This window comes from Hypanus sabinus, chromosome 1 (genome assembly GCF_030144855.1).
Source record: "Hypanus sabinus isolate sHypSab1 chromosome 1, sHypSab1.hap1, whole genome shotgun sequence".
Lineage (NCBI taxonomy): Eukaryota > Metazoa > Chordata > Chondrichthyes > Myliobatiformes > Dasyatidae > Hypanus > Hypanus sabinus.
Window position 1 is genome coordinate 163,066,627 of NC_082706.1, and position 23,136 is coordinate 163,089,762.

Genomic DNA, 23,136 nt, shown 5'->3' on the forward strand with positions numbered 1-23,136 from the left:
TATTAGATAGGAGGTGGGGAGAGTAGACTGATAGTGGTGATTATTGGGGAAGTCCACATCTGAGATGTGGGAATAACTTAAAGGACAGCAGATCAAAATTCAGGACCAACATGGTCCTGTGAAGAAGAAAGAGAAGGAGGACAAGATTCTTTAATGGTGGATGAAAATAAATCTTGTAGATGCAGTCAAAAAGTAAAAGCATATGCAAGGTTTCAGAAGGTAAAGTCAGACAGTCCTTTGAAGAATATAAAAAAACAAGAGATTACACAAGGAATCAGGAGGGCTAAAATGGACCATGAAATGTCTTTTGGTGAGTAGGTGTAGAAAATCAAATATAATTATTGGATATACATTTATATTTATTTATTCATATGTGTATTTATTTATATTAAGCAAAAGAGAAACTACGGAGAGAGAAGGATACCTGAAGAACAAAAGAAGGAAATTATGCTTGGAACTAGAGTAAGCAGTCAAGGCACAAAACAAGGTACTAGGTACTAAACTGTAGAAGGGTCAGCAAAAGGGTTAATGAGCTAACTTGCATTTTTCTATTTGAACTTTGTAACCCAGTATCCTAAGCTTAGAGTTGCAGAGAATCCTTCATAATCAGGATGCAGCACTGAGTGCAGAAAAGAGAAACACACACTCCTTTGATTTAGTCACTTGCCTGTTCTATAATTAAAAATATATTGTGCTACAGATATACCTATTTGCTCCTGGTTACGCACAGCTACTTATGCAACAGATTCACTTGCATGCCTGTATCAGCCTGTTCATCAGTATAAGTATACCCTGTATAATTGCCAAATTTGCTCTGTAACTTAGAGCCTTACACTCTTCTGCACGCTCTCCATGATATCTCCACGCTGAATAATGGTATCTCCACTTGAAGTCTGGTCTCTGGGGTCTTTTTCTTTCATATAAACTTTGTATTAGTATTAAGCATGGAGAATGAATGTGATTATAGTGATATCAGGTGGAGGTATGCTGCTATTCCAGGGCATTTTGATATCAAGAATAAGAAAATTAAAGTAGATGTCCCCCAATGTCTGATGGGATCTATCCCAGTTTATTTTAAGAGGTAAGAGGTTTCTTTCCTAGTTGTCACATACACACAACCCTGTAAAAGTATCAGCAACAATAGAACACACCTGGAGTCTGGTCTTGCTGTTAACAAAACACTATTTTATTAGTAACTACATCATATAGTAACTTACAACAGGTAAATCAAGAGTTAACGGTGTTATGCATATATAGGTGTAAATATATAAATCCCCAAACTTCTTCAAGCTTAGGTGGTAAGTGATATAATCTTACGATCATATGTAAGAAAAGTTCAGTGCAATTGCACAGGTTAATTAATGCAAGATATTTGTAATCCAAAGGCGAATGTTGCAAGAAGGCAATTACGTCGATATTCCACAGAATCCGCGACAGCAATACAATATAACAGTAGCAGTAGCTTTTATCTCTTAAGTTATTCCACTCCACACATGAAGTATCACCGGCAGTGATTTTCAATGAAGATCCTTTCAACTCAAGTGGTACCACATCCAAATTCAGCTACGGGACACCTCAAAGTGGTGGCCACAGGATACTCAAACAGAATCCATAAATGGATTATCACCAGTGGTAGTTTATCCCAAAGGGACCATCTTCAAGGGAACCAACACTCAGGCAAGGATCCACATGGTTACCCCAATCACACACAATGTGATAGCCACTTATCCAGTTACACAACATACAAAATAACTCCAACAGTGATTTGCCACGGGGGTGCCTTCTTGAGTGAACTACCACACCCAGACAAAGGGTAAACACACACGTGGTATTCACAAAGGCTTTCCCCCTCACCAGAGAACCCACTACTGTGGATTAACTAAGTAACAATCATACTTTCGTAGCCGAAGGAAACAAACTCACCCTCACAGGCTACTTAGAGAGAGAGAGTCCAAACAGTGATCTTTTTGTCACTAGGTTTCTTCTGTTTCAAACCTATCTCTCCTCTCTTCTCTGTAAACTTCTTCTAGTTCCAGCAACTTGTGTAAGTCATTTATCAATACTTTGGATCGATCTTAACTTGCCCCTTTTGGGCTAATGAAAGTTTAAACCAGCGACCGACTCACTGGTGTTTTCCATTGACCAAATCCATCTTGACTCTGAGCTGTGTGTGTCTGTGACTGTCCTTGTAAAAAGTAAACAAGCTGCAAAGAAACCATAACATTGATTGTCCATCAAATCAATCAATCTCTCTCTCTCCCCCTCCCTCCCTCCCTCCCTCTCTCTCTCTCTCTCCTCAGTGTCCAAAAGTCAGTCTCATTCTCCCAGCGTTTTAAAATGACAGTCCACAGAAAAAATGAACTCTAGGAGTATATAACATAGTTAAACAAATGTGAGGTTCCAGAGGACTTAAGAATATCCAATGATGTCCTCAACTTAAGAAACAACATAGAGACAAACCAGGAAATTAGAGGCTGGTGAGCCTTACAGTGATGGTAGGGAAATTATTGGAGAACATTTTTAGGGATACAATCTACTCACATCTGGAAAAGCTTAGGACTCATTAGGGTCTTCAGCATAGCTTTGTGCGGGAACAGGCTTGTCTTATAAACTTGAGATTTTTATTTAGGAGGTGACGGAGCTGTTTGGTAAGGACAGGGTAGTGCATGTTGTTTCATGGATTTTCATAAAGCTTTAACAAGGTCCCTCCTGATCCAGAAAATTAAGGTACATGGGAACTACTAAGAACTGCAAGAAGTGCATCCAGCTGCAACTTAACCCACGTTAAGGAGTTGGAGTTGGAACTGAATGAACTCCACATCCCTCAGGAGGCTGAGGGAAAGATGGAATTGAATTGACTTTATTTCTCACATCCTTCACATATATGAGGAGTTAAACTCTTTATGTCATGTCTGTCTAAATGTGCAATGTATAATCATAGCAGTTTATAATAATTTATAATAAATAGAAGAGTCAATGTAGCATAGAAATACACTCAAATCAGTGCGAGTTAATCAGTCTGGTGTTAGAAGCTGTCCCAGAGCTTGCAGGTCCTGGCTTTTACGCTGCGGTACCGTTTCCCAGATGGTTAGATTGTGGTTTGGGTGACTCGGGTCCCCAATGATCCTTCGGGCCATTTTCTTGTCTTTGTAAATGTCCTGAATCATGGGAAGTTCACAACTACAAATGCACTGGGCAGTCTGCACACTCTCTGCAGATTCCTGCGATTAAAGGAGGTACAGTTCTCATACAAGGCAATGATGCAGCCAGTCAGGACGCTCTCGATTGTGCCCCTGTAGAAAGTTCTCAAGATTTGAGGGCCCATACCAAACATCCTCAACTGTCTAGGTGAAAGAGGCGCTGTTGTGCCTTTTTCACCACAGCTGGTGTGTGCGGACCACGTGAGGTCCTCGGTGATGTGGATGACTAAGAACTTAAAGCTGTTTACCCTCTCAACCTCAGATTCATTGATGTCAATAGGGATTATCCATCTCCATTCCTCCTGTAATCCACAACCAGATCCTTTGTTTTGCGACATCGAGGGAAAGGTTGTTTTCTTGACACCCCTGTGTCAGAGAGATGACTTCTTCCCTGTAGGCCACCTTGCGATTGTTTGAGATTAGGCCAATCAATGTAGTGTCGTCGGCAAATTTAATTAGGTTAGAGCGGTGGGTGGCGAAACAGTCATGGGTATACAGGGAATAAAGGAGAGGACAGTACACAGCCCTGAGGGGCTCCTGTGTTGAGTGTCAGAAGGGTGGAGGTGAGGGAGCCCACTGCCATTCCCACTGCCGGTGATCTGACAGGAAGTCCAGGTTCAAGTTGCACAAGGCAGGGTCAAGACCGAGGTCTCTGAGCTTCCTGTCAAGCCTGAATGGAATTATGGTGTTGAATGCTGAACTGTAGTCCAAGAACAGCATTTTCACATAAGCAGATGTGTAAGGAAGGTATGTAGAGCAGTAGCTACTGCATTGTCTGTCGATCGGTTGTGTCGGTAGGTGAATTAGACAATAGACAATAGACAATAGGTGCAGACGTAGACCATTCGGCCCCTTGAGTCTGCACTGCCATTTTGAGATCATGGCTGATCATTCACTATCAATACCCAGTCCCTGCCTTGTCCCCATATCCCTTGATTCCCCTATCCATCAGATATCTATCTAGCTCCTTCTTGAAAGCATCAAGAGAATTGGCCTCCACCGTCTTCCGAGGCAGTGCATTCCACACCTCCACAACTCTCTGGGAGAAGAAATTTTTCCTCAACTCTGTTTTAAATAACTGACCTCTTATTCTCAATCCATGCCCTTTGGTGCTGGACTCTCCCAACATCTGGAACATATTTCCTGCCTCAATCCTATCAAATCCTTTAATTATCTTAAACGTTTCAATCAGATCTCCTCTCAATCTCCTCAATTCCAGTGTGTACAAGCCCAATCTCTCCAATCTCTCGCGTAAGACAGCCCTGCCATCCCAGGAATCAACCTAGTGAATCTACGCTGCACTTCCTCAATTGCCAGAATGTCCTTCCTTAAACCTGGAGACCAAAACTGTACACAATATTCCAGGTGTGGTCTCACCAGGGCCCTGTACAAATGCAAAAGGACATCCTTGCTCTTGTACTCAATTCCCCTTGTAATAAAGGCCAACATTCCATTTGCCCTCTTCACTGCCTGTTGCACTTGCTCATTCACCTTCATTGACTGATGAACTAGGACTCCTAGGTCTCTTTGCATTTCTCCCTTACCTAACTCTACACCGTTCAGACAATACTCTGCCCTCTTGTTCCTGCTTCCAAAGTGGATAACTTCACATTTATTCACATTGAATGACATCTGCCAAGTATCTGCCCACTCACCCAGCCTATCCAAGTCTCCCTGTATTCTCCTAATGTCTTCTTCGCATGTCACACTGCCACCCAGTTTAGTATCGTCAGCAAACTTGCTGATATAGTTTTCAATGCCCTCATCTAAATCGTTGACATAAATCGTAAAGAGCTGTGGTCCCAATACAGAGCCCTGTGGTATCCCACTAGTCACCTCCAGCCAGTCTGAGAAACACCCATTCACTGCTACCCTTTGCTTTCTATCTGCCAACCAGTTTTCTATCCATGTTGAAACCCTGCCCCCAATGCCATGAGCTCTGATTATACTTACCAATCTCCTATGTGGCACCTTATCGAATGCCTTCTGAAAATCTAGGTACACTACATCCACTGGCTTACCCTCGTCTAACATCCTTGTTACACCCTCAAAAAAACTCCAACAGATTAGTCAAGAATGATTTGCCCTTGGTAAACCCATGCTGGCTCAGCCTAATCCTATTACTGCCATCAAGAAATGCCACTATTTCGTCCTTAATAATGGACTCAAGCATCTTCCCCACGACTGACGTTAGGCTAACAGGGCGATAGTTCTCCGTTTTCTCCTTCCCTCCCTTCTTGAAAAGTGGGATAACATTAGCCACTCTCCAATCTTCAGGAACTGATCGTGAATCTAAGGAACATTGGAAAATGATTACCAATGCATCCGCAATTTCCTGAGCCACCTCTTTTAGAACCCTCGGATGCAGACCATCTGGACCCGGGGATTTATTAGCCTTCAGTCCTATCAGTCTTCTCATCACAGTTTCTTTCCTAATGTCAATCTGTTTCAATTCCTCTGATATCTTATGACCCTGGCCCATCCATACATCTGGGAGATTGCTTGTGTCCTCCCAGGTGAAGACAGATTTAAAATATGCATTAAATTCTGTTGCCATTTCCCTGTTTCCCATAACAATTTCTCTCAATTCATTCTTCAAGGGGCCAACATTGTTCTTAACTATCTTCTTTCTCTTCACATAGCTAAAAAAGCTTTTGCTATCCCCTTTTATATTCCTGGCTGGACTGAGCTCATACCTGATTTTTTCTCTCCGTATTGCTTTTTTAGTTAAGATCTGCTGTTCCTTAAAACTTCCCAATCATCTGTATGCCCACTCATCTTAGCCCTGTCATACTTCTTTTTCTTTAATGCTATACAATCTCTGACTTCCTTTGTCAACCACTGTGGCCCCTTCCCCCTCTTTGAATCCTTCCTTCTCATTGGAATGAACTGCTTTTGCATCTTTTGTATTATCCCCAAGAATATCTGCCACCGCTGATCCACTGTCTTTCCTGCCAGGGCATCCGCCCATTTAACTTTGGCCAGCTCTTCCCTCATGGCTCCGAAGTCTCCTTTATTTAATTGCAACACTGACACCTCTGATCTGCCCTTATCCCTCTCAAATTGTAGATAAAAACTTATCATGTTATGATCACTACTTCCTAATGGCTCCTTTACTTCAAGATCATTTATCAATTCCTGTTCATTACTCATCACCAAGTCCAAAATAGCCTCGTTCCTGGTTGGCTCAAGCACAAGCTGTTCCAAAAATACATCCCTTAGACACTCCACAAACTCCCTATCCTGGGGTCCAGCACCTACCTGATTCTCCCAGTTCACCTGCATGTTGAAATCTCCCATAACGACTGCATTACCTTTAGCTCATGCCAATGTTAACTCCCTAATCAACTTGTACCCAATATCCACGCTACTGTTTGGGGGCCTGTACACAACACCCATTAGGGTCTTTTTACCCTTACTGTTCCTCAGCTCAATCCACACAGACTCTACTTCCCCTGTTCCTAAGTCACCCCTTGCTAAGGACTGAATCTCATTCCTCACCAACAGGGCCACCCCACCCCCTCTTCCCATATTTCTGTCTCTACGATAGCACGTATACCCTGGTACACTCAATTCCCAGGCCTGATCCCCTTGCAGTCATGTCTCTGTTATCCCAACAATATCGTAGTTCCCCATTTTCATCTGAGCTTCAAGCTCATCTGTCTTATTTCTGACACTATGCGCATTCAAGTATAGAATTCTTAGCCCATTCCTCCTCTCTTTGCTTAAAACACTGTCTATTGTACCTAACCCAGCTCCTTGAACTTCCATCGGGCTAATTGCACCTTGAATTTTGATGACCTTCTCAAGATCACCCAAACCTTCTACACATTTAACCCCATGCTCCTTCTGACCAACCCTCTGTACATGTAACTTTTCCAACACATGTTCTGTCTCACCTTTCTCCTTTACACAATTAGTATTTGGGAAACGTGTATTCCCCACCTGTCCCTTATCCTTCATCATATCATCTTCTCTCATATTCTGGATCCCTGCCCCCTGCACATCTAGTTTAAACCCTCCCGAGCAGCACTGGCAAACATTCCTGCAAGAATGTTAGTACCCCTCCAGTTCAGATGTAGACCGTCCCTTGGAAACAGATCCCAACGTCCCTGGAACAAAGACCAATTATCCAAAAACCTGAACCCTTCCTTCCTGCACCATGCTCTCAGCCTCGTATTAATGTGCATAATCATTCTATTCTTCGCCTCACTCGCACGTGGCACAGGTAGCAATCCCGAGATTGTCACCCTGGAGGTCCTGCCTTTCAGCTTCACTCCTAACTCCCTGAACTCCCTGAAGCAGGACCCCCTCACTCACCTTACCTACATCGTTGGTCCCTACATGGACCACTACATCTGGGTTCATGCCCTCGTTCTCAAGAATAGCCTGCACCCGATCTGAGATGTCCCGGACCCTGGCACCAGGGAGGCAACATACCATCCGAGACTCCCGATCTGCCCCACAAAATCTCCTATCTGCCCCCCTGACTATTGAATCCCCTAAAACTATCGCTCTCTTCTCTTCCCTCCTCCCCTTCCTAGTTGAGGGTTCAACCTCTGTGTCAGAGGCAGGACCACTACAACTCATTCCTGGTAGGTCATCCCCATCAACAGTATCCAGTACGGTATACTTATTGTTAATGGGAATGGCCGCAGGGGTGCTCTGCTCTCTCTGCCTGCTCCCCCTGCCTCTCTGGACCGTCACCCATCTGCCTATTTCTTGGATTTTTGGTGTGACTACCTCCTGATAACTATCTATCTCTGCCTCTGCCGCCCGAATGATCCGTAGTTCATCCAGCTCCCGCTCCAACTCCCTAACTCGGGCTGATAGGAGCTGCAGCTGGACGCACCTTTTGCAGGTGTGGTCATCAAGGACAACTGTGTTGACCCTGATTTCCCACATACTGCATACGGAGCACACCACTGCTCTGACTGTCTCCCCCATACCTGAACTGGATTGATAGAATAAGTCTAAAAAGCACCTAGCGACCTTACCTTCTTCCCCTCAGCGAGCAATCACACAGGCTAACCGAAGTCCCCTTACGCCGAAGCCCACTTAGCCAAAGCCCAGGACTCTGCTTCCACGGACTCCGCTGCCCGCTCTGAAAAGAAGTCCTGCCTTTTAAAGTGCGCGCTCGACGCTGACGTCACTCGCGCCTGCGCATTTCCCCCTCCTCCACAGGTATTGACCAGGTAGGCTTAAATCCTACCTACAACGGTCGAATTCTCTGAGATCCCAGCTGAATCACAAGCTGTAACTTCCTCCCGATTCAAATGACCGATCTGAAAAGAAGTCCTGCCTTTTAAAGTGCGTTCTAGACGCTGACGTCACTCGAGCCTGCGCAGTTCCCCCTCCTCCACAGGTATTGACCAGGTAGGCTTAAATCCTACCTACAACAGTCGAATTCTCTGAGATCCCAGCTGAATTACAAGCTGTAACTTCCTCCCAATTCAAATTGTAGGGGTCCAGTTTGGGTGGTAGCAAGCTGCAGATGAAATCCTTGACCAGCCTCTCATTTGCTTATTATTGAGGTGAGTGTGACAGGACGCCAGTCATTCAGGCACGTTACCATGGTCCTTTTTGGCACAGGGACAATGGTGGATAACTTGAAGCAGGAGGGCACTATGAAGTGGGATATGGAGAGATTAAAAATGTCTGCAAACACACCTGCCAGTTGTGCTGTGCACATCCTGAGTACCTGCACTGGGTTGATGTCCAGTCTCGCAGCCTTGTGACTGTCCACTCGTTGGAAGCATCTGCGTACCTCAACCTCAGAGATGACCAGGTTGCAGGTTATAGTGGTGGCTTTCCTCGGAGGCTCAGAATTAGCGACATCGAACTGAGCGTAAAAGCGATTGAGCTCATCTGGGAGACAGGCCGCGATGCTGGCAGCACCACTATGTTTGCCTTTGAAGTCTGCGATGGTAGCAACCCTCACCACAAGTGCTTTTTGCTCTGAATCTTGTCCGTGTATTGTTTCACAGCCTTGATAGCTTTGCGCAGATTATAGCAAAACACACAAAAAGCTAGTGGAAAGCAGCAGGCTGGGCAGCACCTATAGGGAGAAGCACTGTTGACGTTTCAGGCCGAGAACCTTCATCAGGACTAACTGAAGGAAAGATAGTAAGAGATTTGAAAGTAGGAGGGGAGGAGGGGGAAATGCAAAATGATAGGAGAAGACCGGAGAGGGTGGGATGCAGCTGAGAGCCGGAAAGATGATTGGCAAAAGGGAGCCTCCTGTCCTACGATCCTTTACCTTCTCCAGCACTGTATCCATTTGGTCGGATCAACAGTGGATGGTTTTAACTATGGCCGCCTCTTGTTTCAGGTTTTGCCCTTACGTCGGCAAAAGTAGGATCGAAGAGTGATCTGATTTTCCAAAAGCCGGGCAAAGGAAAGTTTTGTAAGCATTGCAGAAGGGAGTGTAACAATGGGCAAGTGTGTTATCTCCATGAGTGCTCACCTAGATGTGCTAACAAAACTTCAGAGAGACTTTCGTCAGAGACGCTTGATTAAAGTTAACAGCGACAATGAATGCAGCCTATGAGTGTGCGGTCTTCAGCACGTTGATGGTCTCGTACAGTTCCTTGAGAGTTAGGTCAGTATAAGCCTGCGGCAGAATGTACACCGCTGTGATGATAACGTGTCATTGGTACCTATATGGACCATGACCTCTAGCTGCTCACCCTCCAACTTTAGGCCATAGGCAGCCAGTAGGGTCTGCACAGCAGCACCAGGTATTCCAGGTCTGGGGAACAAAAGGATTTGAGGGCATGCACATTCTGGGGGTCACACCAAGCATTGTTGACCATGAAGCATACCCCTCCACCTGTATTCTTCCTAAGGTGGTTTTTTGACCTGTTTGCCCAGAACAGGGAGAACTCAGAGGGCTCAATAGCATGATCCGATATCTCCTCCATCAGCCAGGTCTCCACAAAGCACAAAACGTAGCATTCCTTTGTTTCCCTCTGGTAGGATAATCTGGCTCTCAGTTTGCACAGCTTGTTGTCTAGGGACTGAACGTTAGCCAGGAGTATGCTAGGGAATGGTGGCCGATATGTACACCATTTCAGCCCTTCTCCCTCGCATCCTTTTCTTTTTCCAAGGTAGTCGCAGTGCAAGAGATGAGTCTCCCATGGATCACGTAAGCAGGTGTCCCAGTGTAGGAAAGGCGGCACAGAGTGGGTAAATGCCGTCTTTCCGATGTTCAGAAGGGTCAGTCTATCGTATCTGATGTGACTATCAGCTATTTGAACAGAAAATACCAAGAAAATTGTAGAAATTAGTAGTATACTGTAAATTTGGAATGGAGGTTGTAACACAGCTGCCATACTCAGCACCATCTTCAATGTCTGAAGGGGCAGGACATACAGAGAGGTACTTATACCCAAGGTGAAGGAAACAGGAATCTGGGTGAAAGTCATGAGGGTGATGGGGGTTAGATAGCCAGTGCAGAGTACCCCTGTGGCTATCCCTCTCAACAATAGCTCTACCACTTTGGATACTGTTGGGCAGGGATGACCTAGCAGAGGAAAGTCAGAGCAGTCTGACTCTATGGTTCAGAAGGGAAGTGGGAGAGAAGGGGCAAGTTGTCGTGATAGGGGATTTGTTAGTGAGGGTAACAGCAAGGAGGTTCTGTAGACGAGAACAAGATTACCAGAAAGTATGTTGCCTCCCAGATGCCAGTGTCTAGAACATCTCACATTGAGTTCTTGGCTTTCTAAAGTTGAAGGGTGAGCAGCTAGAGGCTATGGTGTATATAGGTACCAATGACACAGGCATGAAGAGGGACAAGGTTCTGCAAAGTGAGTTCAGGGAGTTAGGTGCTAAATTAAAAGACAGGACCTCCAGGATAGTCAGGATGTCAGGATTGCTACCCGTGCCATGTGCTAGAGATGCAGAAATAGGAAGATCATATTGTTTAATACAAGGCTAAGGAATTAGTGTTGGGGGGGGGCTTCAGATTTTTGGATCATTGGGCTCTCATTCAGGGAAGATCTTGGGGTCTTGGGGTCCATGTCCATGAGACACTCAAAGCTGCTGCATAAGTTGACAGTGTTGTTAAGAAGGTGTATAGTGTGTTGGCTTTCATCGACTGTGGATTTGAGTTCAAGAGCTGTGAGAAAATGTTACAGCTATATAAGATCTTAGTTAGACTCCATTTGATCTTAGTAGGACCCCATTGTGTTCAGTTCTGGTCACCTCACCACAGGAAGGATGTGGATACTATAGAGAGAATGCAAAGAAGATTTACAAGGATGTGGCCTGGATTGGAGAGCATGCCTTATGAGAACAGGTTGTGCGAACTCAAGAGGTAAGATTTTCACACAAAGAGTGGTGGGTGCACGAAATGCACCACCAGTGAATGTGGTAGAGGCGGATACAATAGGGTTTTTTAAAAGACTCTTAGATAGGTACATGAAGCTTAGAAAAATAGAGGACTATGCAGTATGGAAGTTCTAGGCATTTTCTTGAGTAGGTTACATGGTCAGCACAGCATTCTGGGCTGAAGGGCCTGTAATGTGCTGTAGATTTCTTTGTTTCCATACAGAAGAGACAGTTTGCACCTAAGCTGAAGGGGGACTAATATCACAAGAGTGAGGGGGAGAGGGGCACGTTCTGGGAATCAGATTGCCAAAACAGATGGTGGAATGATTGTCGAGATGGATTTTGTTGAAACCTCAGACGAAGTCAGGAATCAAAAGGTTGAGCATGGTGTTCTGAGTTGCGTATATTACAATGCAATTAGTATTGTAGGAAAGGCATGTGAGCTCATGGCATGGATCAACACATGGAATTGTGATATTGTAGACATTAGTAAGATTTGGTTTCAGTGGGGGACAGGACTCTGGCATCTCAATACTCTGGTGTTCCGTTTTACATGTGATAGAGTAGGAGGGATTAAAAGAGTAGAGGTTTTACTAATCAGGGGAGGAGAACTTGTCTAATGAAGTTTTGTGGATGAAACTAAGGAATAAGAAAGATATTGTTAATGGGTTAACATTAACATGTTAAAGGGTCTATATTATAGACCACCCAGAAGTCTGCATGAAAACATAAGGTCGTGAAAGAAGGTGATTTACCTTTCCACATACTGACTGGGACTCCCACACAGTAGAAGGACTGGATGGGAAAGAATTTATCAAATGTGTTCAGAAAAGCTTCCTTAATCAGTACATGGAAGTCCCAATGAAAGAGTATGCAATACTTAATCTCCTTTTCGGGAATGAGACAGGGAGTGACAGAAGGTTTGTGTAGGAGAACATTTTGCATCTAGTGACCATTATGCCATTAGTTTAAAGGTAATTATGGAAAAGGATAGGTCTGGTCCCTGGGTTGAGATTCTAACTTGGAAAAAGGCCAACTTTGATGGTATCAGAAAGGATCTGGCAAGAGTGAATTGGGAGAGGCTTTATATTGGTAAAGGTGGATGGTTAAGTGGGAGGCCTTCAAAAGTGAAGTTCTGAGAGTACAAAGCTTGTAGGTGCCTATCAGAATAAAAGGCAAGGTTAACAAGTTTAGGGAACCTTGGTTTTACAGCAATATTGAGGCCTTGGTTGAGAGAACAAGGAGGTGCATAGCGGATAGGTATTTAAGGAGTATAAGAAATGCAAGAGGACACTTAAGAAATCAGGAGGGCTAAAAGAAGGAATGAGGTTGCTCTAGCAGACAAAGTGAAGGAGAATTCGAAGGTCTTCTACAGATATGTTAAGAGCAAAATTGTTGTAAGAGACTAAATTGGTCCTCTGAAAGATAAAAATGGTAACCTATGCATGGAGCCAAATGAGATGGGGGCAATCTTAAATAGATATTTTGCATCTGTATTTACTTGGGAGACCAGCACAGAGTCTACAAAAGTAACAGCAAGATCATGGACCTTATACAGATTACAGAGGAGAAGGTGCTTGCTGCCCTCAGGCAAATCAGGGTGGACAAATCACCAAGGCCTGATGAAGTGTCCCCCTTGATCATGTGAGAGGCAAGTGCAGAAACCGCAGAGTTCTTAGCAGAGATATTTAAATTATCCTTCGCAACAGCTGAGTTACCAGAGGATTGGAGGACCGCGGATGGTGTTTTGCTGTTTAAGAAAAGCTCTAAAAATAAACCGGGAAATTATAGGCCAGAGAGAGCCTGACAACACTGGAGGGAAAGCTATTGGAAGTTATTCTAAGGAACCAGATATATGAGTATTTGGATATACAGAGACTGATCAAGGATACTCAGCACAACTTTGTGTGTGGTAGGCTGTGAATAACATATCTTACAGAGTTTTTTCAAGGAAGTTACCAGGAAAGTTGATGAAGGAAAGGCTGTGGATTTTGTCTACATGAACTTCAGCAATGCATTTGACAAGATCCCACATGGGAAGTTGGTCAAGAAGGTTCAGTAACTTGGCATTCAAGATGAGGTAGTAAACTGGATTAGACATTGGCATTGTGGGAGAACCCAGGGAATGGTAGTAGGTGGTTGCCTCTCTCACTGGAGGCCTGTGACTAGTGGAGTGCCACAGGGATTTATGCAGGGTCCTTTGCTGTTATTGATACTAATGATCTGATTGATAATGTGGTTAACTGGATCAGAAAATTTGTGGATGACACCAAGATTGGGGATGTAATGGACAGTGAGGAAGACAATTAAAGCTTGCAGTGGGATCTGAACCAGCTGGACAAAATGGGCTAAAAAATTGCGGATGGAATTTAATGGAAACAGGTATGACGTGTTGCACTTTGGAAGATCAAATGTAACAGGAAAGTAAACAGTGAATAACAGGGCCCTAATATACAGAGTAATCTTCGGGTACAAGTCCTCAGCTCTTTGAAAGTAGAAACACAAGGGGATTGACTGGTAAAGACAGCATTCTTGCCTTTGTCAGTCAGGAAATCATGTTGCAGTTGCATAAAACGTCGTTTAGGCCTCACTTCAAGTACTGTGCCACTGTGGTCACTGCATTACAGGAAAGGGATGGTGCAGAAGATGTTCACAAGAATACTGTCTGGATTAGAAAATGTTAGCTGTAAGGGGAGATTGTTTATTTCCCTGGAGCATCAGTGGCCAAGGGATCATCTAACAGAATATATAAAAGTAAGAGAGGCATAGTTGGGTAGACAGTTAAAAGCATTTTTCCCCAGGGAGGAAATGTCATTTGCTAGAGGGAATAACATTAAGGTGGTAGGGGTAAAGTTTAAAGGAGATTTTTGAAGCAAGTTTTCTTTCCAGCAGAGAGGAAACATGCCGCCAGGGGAAGTGGTAGAAGCAAATAATGATATTAACATTTAAGACACATTTACAGGTACATGAACATGCAGGGAACTGAGGGACATGTACTACGTGCAAGCAGATATGATTAGTTTAGACTGGCATTATTGCTGAAGCAAACATCATGAGATGAAAGGCTTGCTCCTGTGCAGTACTGTTTTGCATTTCATGCAGAGATTAGGTATAATCCCAGTATATCCCAGCATTAAAACCAGCACCAGAACAGAAGATTTGCTCCATTGAATTTTACCTTGGTTGATATTACACCGAAAATATTTGTGATTTATACTTTAATTCATTCACAAGAGCTCCAACAAACCACAAACAAATTTCAGTTCCTGTTTAGTTAGGTATTCCAATACCTTTTTGTACAGCTTCAGGAAGCTCTCGCATCCACCAAAGAGATAGCTGATCAATTCTGTTTCCAAGGGTCGTCACCCGCTCTCTTTCTGTTTGCAGAGCCTCATTTGTCTTTTTGCATTCTGCTTCCAGTTGCTCCATCAAGCCAATGATCTCTGATAGGACCTCTCTTGTCTCTTCATATAAAGCCGTGGTTTGATTAGGTTCTACATTAGAAGCAGAATCAGCAGTTACATTGGCAAATACATTTTGAAGAAAAGAGTAAATGATATAGTGAAATGCAATAAAGTCTAAGCACATACAGAGGAACTGGATACACTTGAATGAGAGGTGAAAAAAATACCCTGGCAGGGAGAATTGCTAATGCTACACAGATTTTAAATTGTCTGGCAGGGATGTGGAACCCAGAACAGTAGTGTGGCCAATGAGGAAGTTGAGGCAAATATGTAAGTTAAAGCAACCAAGTAGGGAGCAAGAAAGGTTTGATATACAAACCACATTTATTTTAATTTAAGAAGCCTGAAAAGTAAGGCAAAATAACTCGGGGCAGGGATATTATATGGGTCTGGTATAGAATAACTACTACAACAACATGACCAAGGGATGGACAAGACTTGCAGCTCAGTGTTCAAAGGTGTAGATGCTACAAGCACAATATAGGTGGAGGTAACAAAGGGGATGTAGTTGCATTTTTGATTAAGGGTACTTAGAGAGGATATTCTAGGGGGCATTGTCCAGTGAGGCTGGATGGAACTCAGAAATAGGAACAAGGTGATCACTTTGGATTGTACAATACAATAGGCTCCTTAGACAAACAAAAAGGTAGGATGCAAAAATTATAGGGTTGTAATCATTAGTGATCTGAACTTCTCTAATGTTGAACAGGACTATTATTAGATGAGGCAGAGATTGTTACATGTCCAGTAAAGTTTTCTCAAGTAAAATGCACAAAATCCTAGTAGAGAGAGAGCAACACTTGATCTCTTTTTGGGTAATGAGGCAACGCAAGAGACAGAAGTGTTAGTGGGGTTGTAGGGCACTTTGGGACTAGTGATCATAATTCTATTAGTTTTAAAATACAAGTTTTAAAAAAGATAGAAATAGAATTGTTCCACAAGTTCCACCTATACCGGGACATGGCTCATTTTGATAGTGATAGACTAGAACTTGCAAAGGTTGATTGGCAGAAGCTGTTTGAAAATAAAGGAATATTTGCCAAGTGGGAGATTTATAAAAAATACAAAGAGTTCAGGCTGAGAATGTTTCTGCAAGAGTGAAGGAAAAAAATAGCAAGTTTATGCAACCCCAGTTAATGAAGGATATTGAGTCTCTGCTGAGACAAATGTCAGGTATAGATAGCTGAAATCAAGTGAATCCTTTGAGGAGTGTAAGAGATATAAGAGTGCACTGAAGTGGGAAATTAGGAGGGCAAAAACAAGGCACAAAGCAGCTCTAGCAGAAGAAGGTAAAGGACAATCTTAAGAGATTTGATAGCTATATTCAGAACAAAAACATAACAAGGGAGAGAACAGGCTCTCTCAAAGATCAGCATGGTTATATAGGTGTAAAGCCGTAGGAAAGAGGCAAGGTCTTAACTTAATATATATCATCTGCATTTACTGGGAAGAAGACAATGAAAGCTAGGGAATTCAGGGAAGAGAACAGTGATGCTTTACAACATATTCACATTACAGAAGAAGCACATAAAGCTTGATAAATCCCCAAGGCCTAATCAAATACAGGTTAGGTACCAGAGGACTGAAGAATGGCTAAAGTCTACCTGCTGAACTGCGTCCACGCCCACCTGGACAAGCCGGTGAGCACTGTGAGGGTCATGTTTTTTGACTTCTCCAGTGCGTTCAACACCATCTGCCCTGCTCTGCTGGGTGACAAGCTGACAGTAATGCGGGTGGATGCTTCCCTGGTGTCATAGATTATTGATTACCCGACTGGCAGACCACAGTATGTGTGCTTGCAACACTGTGTGTCAGACAGAGTGGACAGCAGCACTGGGGCTCCACAGGGGACTGTCCTGTCTCCCTTTAGCTTCACCATCTACACCTCGGACTTCAACTACTGCACAGAGTCTTGCCATCTTCAGAAGTTTTCTGATGACTCAGCCATAGTTGGATGCATCAGCAAGGGAGATGAGGCTGAGTATAGGGCTATGGTGGGAAACTTTGTCACATGGTGTGAGCAAAATCATCTGCAGCTTAATGTGAATAAGACTAAGGAGCTGGTGGTGTACCTGAGGAGGGCTAAGGCACCGGTGACCCAGCAAGTTTATATCCAAGGGGTCAGTGTGGACATGGTGGAGGATTACAAATACCTGGGGATATGAATTGACAATAAACTAGACTGGTCAAAGAACACTGAGGCTGTCTACAGGAAGGGTCAGAGCCATCTCTATTTCCTGAGGAGACAGAGGAAATCTGCCGGAAGATGCTGAGGATGTTCTAAGAGGCTGTGGTGGCCAGTGCTATCATGTTTGCTGTTGTGTGCTGGGGAGCAGGCTGAGGGTAGCAGACACCAACAGAATCAACAAACTCATTCGTAAGGCCAGTGACATTGTGGAGGTGGAACTGGACTCTCTGATGGTGGTGTCTGAAAAGAGTATGCTGTCCAAGTTGCATGCCATCTTGGACAATGACTCCCATCCACTCCATAATTTACTGGTTAGGTACAGGAGTACATTCAGCCAGAGACTCATTCCACCAAGATGTAACACTGAGCATCATAGGAAGTCATTCCTACCTGTGGCCATCAAACTTTACAACTCCTCTCTCAGAGTGTCAGGCACCCTGAGCCAATAGGCTGGTCCTGGACTTATTTCCACTTGGTTTGATTAACTTATTATTATTTAATTATTTATGGTTTTATATTGCTATAATTCTTCACTATTCTTGGTTGGTGCGGCTGTAACGAAACCCAATTTCCCCTCGGGATCAATAAAGTATGTCTGTCTGTCTGTCTGTCTATCTATTATGCCTATGTTTAAGAAAGGCTACAAGGACAAAGCAGAGAACTACAGACCAGATACATCAGGTGGAATGTTACTGAAGGGGATTCTAAGAGATAGGATCTACCTGAATTTGGAAAGGCAAGAACTGATTAAGGATAGTCAGCATTGTTTTACACTGTAAATGGTAGGGTTCCAGAGAGTGTTACAGAACAGGGATCTAGGAGTGCGAGTACACAATTCTCTGAAAGTAGTAACAAAGATGGACAGGGTGGTGAAGACAGCATTTGTAATGCTTGCCTACGTTGGCCAAGGCAATGAATACATGAGTTGGGAAGTAATGCTGGAACTGTGCAAGAGATTGGTGAGACCATGCCTGGAGTACTGTGTTCAATTCTGGTCTCCCATCTAGAGGAAGTTAGAAATGATGCAAAGACGATTCACAAGGGTGTTAACAGGTCTGGAAAGCACAAGTTGGAAGGAGAGAATAGATGGCCTGGGTTTTTTTTCCCTGGAACATAGGAGGCTGGGGGTTGGTATTGCAGAGCTATATAAAATCATGACAGGCACAGATAACATAGTCACAGCTTTTAGCCGGTATCAGGGAGCATTAAAAAAACAGATATACTTAAGGTGAGAGGAAGCAACTTTTTCCACACAGAGGGTTATGGGCATGTGGAACAAACTGCCAAAGGAAGTGGTAGAGGTGGGTATAAATGCTATGTTGAATTTTGACATTAATCACTAATATTTGATTAGTGAATAAGGTAAATGGGGATAAGTGAATGGATGAGTGGTGATTATGGTGAATTGGTGGAGTACAGAGAATGGGTGTGTGGCGGTCTGGTTAATGGGTGAATTAAGGTTTGGTAATGGCCTAGTTGATAAGGGTTGTTAGTGGATGGGTAATGGGGGAGTACTCACATTGGCAGGGTTTGAATGGTTGGACTTGCAAGGATCTGTAGTGGGACTGTATTGTTTGTAACTTAAATGAGGAGATAGAAAATAATTTATCTCAATTCGTGAATGACACAAAGCTGTAAGTAGTATATTATGGAAGCATTTATTGCAAAAATATATTCCTAGATATAATATATTAGCAGTCTGAGAGAAAGGATTACAAAGATTTTGTTAAGTCTTATTGTGCAGCATGGTAGTGTAGAAGTTAGTAGAATGCTTTTCAGCACCAGTGATTAACAATCAGGGTTCAATTCAGTAAGGAGTTTATACGTTCTCCCCTGATAGTGTGGGTTTTCTCTTGGTGCTCTGGTTTCTTCCCATATTCCAAAGGCAGACGGGTTAGGTTTAGTAAGTTGTGGGCATACTATGTTGGTGCTAGAAGATTGTCAACACTTGTGGCTGCCCTCAGTACATTCCCAGACTGTGCTGGTCATTGACATAAATGATGCATTTCACTGTATGTTTCAATGTTTTGATATACATGCGACAAATAAAAGCTAATTTAAAAATGTAACAAAATCTAATCTAAAAATACAAAGTATGCAGGTATAAGGCAGGTAGATAAAGTTGGGTCATTGTGATCCCACTGTCCATTGGTGCAGACTTGAGGGACTGAATGGCCAGTCGTGGTTCCAGAACATAGATGAATTCTCAAAGGTGCATCAGAACCTTTACTTTTTTCTAAGGTCAACAGTGTTTGGCTTTGGCATCAAACACTCCAACAAACTTCTACAGGTGTACTGCTGAAAGTATGCTGACTGGTTGCATTATGGTCTGGTACAACAGTTCTAATGTGCAGTTATGTAAGAAGCTGCAGAGTAGTGCTGTAGAGTATATTGACTGGCTGCATCACGGCCTGGTATTGAAATATAAATGCCCTTGAATAGAAAAGCCTACAAAAAGTAGTGGATAACACCAGTCCATCACAGGTAAAGCCCTCCTCGCCATTGAGCACATTGACATGGAGCACCGTCACAAGAAAGCAGCATCACTGGCACACCCCCCAAACCCCTCCCCAATCCAGGTCATGTTCTTTTCTCACTGCTGCCACTTAGGAAAGTGGGACAGGACCCTTAGAATCCACACTACCAGGTTCAGGAGAAATTATTATCCTACACTATCAGGCTTTTGAACCAAAGAGGATAGCTTCACTCACCCCATCAATGATCTGTTCCCACAACCTATGGACTTACTTTCAAGGGCTCTTCATCTCATGTTCTCTGTATTATTTATTGATTTATTATTATTTTTGTTTTCATTTTTTTATTTACACAGTTTGTTGTCTTTTGAATATTGATCGTTGGTCCATTCTGTTTGGTGTGGTTTCTCATTGATTCAATTGTGTTTTTTGTACTTACTGTGAATGTTAGGAAGAAAATGAATCTCAGCATAGTATATGATGACGTTTATGTACTTTGATAACAAATGTAATTCGAACTTTGAAACTTTTAACTATTTCCAAGAAAATTCAACTAATTGGGATAGCTGCTTAATTGAGCCAAAATGTATTGGGTTTGATGTGTCCCAATTATCTGCAATCACTGTAATTTTTGTTGATGTGCACTTACAACATTGCCAATGTTTTATTATAAAATTCAGTTTTCTATTGCACCAATGCACATGTTTAGAGCAGTACAGTAGCATAGTGGTTAGCACAATGTTACTTCAGCACCAGTGATCCAGGTTTAGTTCCTGCTGCTGTTTGTGAGGAGTTTGTACATTCTTCCCGTGGCCACATGTGTTTCCTCCCACATTCTAAAGATGTATAAGGTAGTAGGGTAATTGGACGACGTAAACTCATTGGGTCCTAAGTGCCTATTATCATACTACATCTCAAAATGAAAATAAAAACCATGTGAAATATACTTGTGCACATGACCATCAACTCAACTTTGACTTCAGATAAAATGAAAAACTAACTGGCTTGTTATTGCAGAGCATACAGCGCTTTTAAACGTTGAAGGCCTGGATAGAGTAGAGGTGGAGAGGATGTTTCCTATGGTGGGGGAAGTCTATGACCAGAGGGCACATCCTCAGAATAGAGGGACATCGATTTAGAATGAAGAAAAGGAGGAATTTCTTTAGCCGGGGGTGATGAATCTGTGGAATTTGGGTCTTTGGGTATATTTAAAGTAGAGGTTGATAGACCATGATAAGTTAAGGCATGAAAGTGGGTTATGGGGAGAAGACAGGGGAATGGGGTTAAGTGGGAAATTGATCAGACATGATTAAACAGTGGAAAGACTTGATGGGTTGAGTGCCTAATCCTGTTCCTATGTCTATAGATTTTATGGTCCATGGGCTAGAAGTTGAAATAGTTCTGAAAGTAATATTACAACGTTAATTGAATATGACTACGATAACTTCCTGTCCTAAAAGCAGGTCTCAGCAGAACTATGGGCAAATAGCCTGTTTTGTTGTTATAATGTGTATATCTACATGCTTGTACCTGAAGTATACAATCACATAGTTTTTTATATATCATTTTAAAACAATGAATTAATGTGTAAGCACAAAATGTTCCTATTTTCCAAGGTAAATGTTAACTGTTCTTTTCAAACAGCTGGAAGTACACCCACAAATACAGTACTTCACATGTCAGACATATCAGTAAATGGAAATTGCACAGATTTTTAAGATAGAATAAAATAATTTCTATTAACTTAGTTGAACTCATTTTAACTTAATTATATGTAATGAAGCTTTCTGAAGTATTTCTAATATTGTTCTCTCAATGCATTATAGTTAAAACATTAAAAGAGGTACTTTGAGTAGAAAATATATGAAGTAATATTTACAAAATCAAAAGGTAAATGTTGAATATTTAACCTTATCCAGTAATAACTTTCTTACATGCAGTTAAACCTTTCTTCTGACAGACACTGCGATCATACTCTTAAATACAATTTTTATTTCCACTAAACAAATACGTATCAAGGCCTTACAGTTTCAGTGGATGACTTTCAGGTACTTGCTGAGAAAACGTCACTTGGAATTCAGGAACTGAACATTGCATCGTCAATTGAATGAATGCATCTACAATTTCTCGATGAACAGATGACCAAGTAGCAATCATTTTATATTACTAGTGTTTTAACAGTTCTGGCAAACTAAATGTTATCTGCATATATTAGTCACATGCATCAATATTTGTGAATATTAAAAATTATTTCAACTGTGACAAACACAGTAAGCTTCTTTTTTACTGTGGAGAATAGTCCAACCCATTATCCTCCACAACTTAAGCCATTTCAAAAGGGATCCCCTACCATTAAACATATCTTTACTTCAGCTCACCACCACCACTTTCCACAGGTATCACTCCCTCTGCAATTCCCTTGTCCATTCATCTACCCCATTAATTATCCCCTTCCTCCAGGCACTTATCCGTGCAAGAGGCCTAAGTGTTGCACCTGCCAATATGAACAAGTTTTTGAGGATATTGGGGAGGAAGGGGTTAATGACCTTCAAGGACTTTGTACTCTGTCAGTGTAAGTTGCATCCTTTGATTTTGCTTCGCATGTTTAATTGTACTTCTGCAGCTGTGAGGTTGTGAAATTGCTAAACTACTTCTCTGTTTTAATCAAGGACAGAACTGATTCTGTAAAGTAACAAATGTGTGTGATAAAAGCTCCAAAGCTAATTACTCCCTTCTCTGACCCTCTGTACCCTGTAGTTCCACAAGCATTGTACTAAGAACCGGAAAACAACTCCTTATATGGATAATGATGGTCTCTTTGAACTGTATAAATGTATGTAACCTGCTGATAGAGGTTTGACATGAGCCCCCAGAGGGAGAGGAACTCTGTCCTTCTGTTGTGTGTGGCTCCAAACTTCTCACCGGCTGAGTTCAAACAAATAAACTGGTGAGAAGGATAAAGTAAAGAACGGTTTGTGGTGTGGTTATTGGTCCGGCGATTTAAGTTTACAGATACACTCTTGCCTCCATTCAAGATCCTAAACAGTCCTTATAGGTGAGGCAACACTTCACCTGAGAATCTGCTGGGGTTGTCGATTGAGTCCGGTGCTGCCCATGCAGCCTCTTCTACGTTGGTGAGACCCATCATAAATTAGGGGACTGCATCGTCGAGCACCTTTGAACAATCTACCACAAGCAAGACTTCCTAGTGGCCAAACATTTTAATTCCAAATACTCCAATCTTCATTCCTGTTCAGGTACATCAATCGATGGTCTCCTCTTATACCAAGTTGAGGCAACCCTCAGGGTGGAGGAGAAACACTTTTTATTCCATCTGGGTGCCCTCCAACCTGATGGTATGAATATGGATTTCTTCTAGTGATCAAATTCCAACACCCCCCTTCGCCTTCCTCTATACCTCACTCTGACCTTGTACTTCTCTCCTCCTTGTCCTTTCCTTTCTCCTATTATCTACTCTC

At 42.6% G+C, this 23,136-nt stretch overlaps 1 protein-coding gene across 19 annotated transcripts in view; it reads right to left on the bottom strand.

The window, feature by feature from the left end:
• LOC132399618 (coiled-coil domain-containing protein 178) overlaps positions 1-23,136 on the bottom strand; it is a 310,549-nt gene that overhangs the window by 253,861 nt on the left and 33,552 nt on the right. For all 19 annotated transcript variants that reach the window (XR_009514032.1, XR_009514029.1, XR_009514031.1 and 16 more), the window contains one exon: positions 14,822-15,025. Coding sequence is in view for 15 of the 19 variants with exons in the window: in XM_059980243.1 (XP_059836226.1) it covers positions 14,822-15,025 (204 nt within the window). In the remaining 4 variants the exon portion in view is untranslated. The remainder of the gene's footprint in view (positions 1-14,821; positions 15,026-23,136) is intronic.